The 1,512-nt window shown below is 60.7% G+C and overlaps 1 protein-coding gene across 31 annotated transcripts in view; it reads right to left on the reverse strand.

Moving 5' to 3' along the window:
• The window catches only part of LOC113211774 (calcium/calmodulin-dependent protein kinase type II alpha chain), a 92,015-nt gene that overhangs the window by 24,224 nt on the left and 66,279 nt on the right, over positions 1 to 1,512 (reverse strand). For all 31 annotated transcript variants that reach the window (XM_052263894.1, XM_052263899.1, XM_052263897.1 and 28 more), the window contains exon 3: positions 570 to 629. In XM_052263894.1, the coding sequence (XP_052119854.1) occupies positions 570 to 629 (60 nt within the window). The remainder of the gene's footprint in view (positions 1 to 569; positions 630 to 1,512) is intronic.

Raw genomic sequence — 1,512 nt, forward strand, 5'->3', positions numbered from 1 at the left:
GGGGGGGGGGACGCAATCCGTTTCAATCACTGTTGCCAGTCATGTCCGCGCGTGTAACTGCCCCGGGGTGGCTCCCGCGGGGCTGGCTGTGCCGGCCCAACCCAGCCCGGCCCGGCGAGGCCGGAAATTAAATAAACTAAATCGCTCTGGCGATCCCGGAGACTCCACAAACCTAGAGTGGCACCCGAGTGGCATCCACAGCTACTGCCCGCTACTGCCCCACCACCCGCCTCCAGATACGGTCCGTGGTAAGCTTTCTCTGGACCGTCACAGCGTCACACTTCGAGCCAGTCACACGAGCGCACAGCTCGGCCCGGCCTGGGCCCCCTTTAGTGGCCCGGCTGGCTGGCGTATCCACCAACCAGCCATCCCGTAACCCGTAACAGTCAGTCGGTGCCAGTCGGAGCCAGCAGCCAAATTTCCGGTCACTTCGGAACACATTTCCGCTCCTCCCCCTCCCAAACTCAAACCCTCCAGGTCGGGAGAACGCCTGCATTGGATGGAGTCCGAGTATAAAAGGAAAAGGGGGTTGAAAAAGTGAAAAACACATGCAGATCGTGGTAACTCACCTATATTGGGATGTTGCAATTTCCGGCAGATGCGAGCTTCCCTCTCCAGCTTCTGAAAGTCTGCAACGAAAAAAGGAAAACAGTAATAACATTGTGCACTCAGAATTAACGACGCCATGGTACACTGGTACACATGGCCAATCCAGAGCAAACAACGAGACAACAAACAAAAAACGCAAAGCGCTGAAACTTTAATGAAGCAGGCAGGCGCGCCTAGCCCCCCCCCCCCGCTCACCCCGCCTCTCAGATCTGAATTCTGCGTTCTGTATAGCGAGTGAGTGGGAGTGGCGAGGCTGCGCGCCCGGGGCGGCAGAGGCGTGGCGTGGCAAGGCGTAGCCGGCCGGGGCCGGGACGTATTAGCCTCACTTGTTCTGGTGACTGCCCAGTGGACCCTCGGCCCGCCCGGCCCCGCCAGCCCCTCGGGACCCTCTCGGGACCCGCGAGGACCAGCAGGAGCAGGCGGGCCACTGCGGCCAAGCAGATTAAGTCTGCAGAGCCGGGAAGGAACATCATTAAAAGAGAGCGACCCGCTCAGCCCCGCCCCGCCCCGCCCCGCCCCAGGACGCCAATGGGGAGCTCCGCCTCCGGGCTCTGGAGCTGCTCTGGAGAGCAGCGCGCAGGCCAAGGCCCAGCCCCACGATTTGTCAGAAGCAAGAAGATAATAAGACGACGGTTGCGCCGAAGGCCTACGAAAAGAGGGTGGGGGACTGCCTCAGCCGGCGGTTAACCCCAAAAACACCCTTTAATTAAGGGACACGACCGGGACAAAGTTATTAGCGAGGAGCTAAAGCCCGTGTCACTTTTCTTCATCTGTCTCCTTTAAAGCGACTCACTCCATCAGACTGTCTGGACAAGGCCGCCGGTATCGACAGCCGTCTCCAGCGGTCCTGGCAGAGGCCCTGGAGGTGGCGGCGCGAGGCGTGGCCGAGGCCCTGGAGGTGGC

Source organism: Frankliniella occidentalis, unplaced genomic scaffold (assembly GCF_000697945.3).
Source record: "Frankliniella occidentalis isolate FOCC.00 unplaced genomic scaffold, Focc_3.1 Scaffold15, whole genome shotgun sequence".
NCBI lineage: Eukaryota > Metazoa > Arthropoda > Insecta > Thysanoptera > Thripidae > Frankliniella > Frankliniella occidentalis.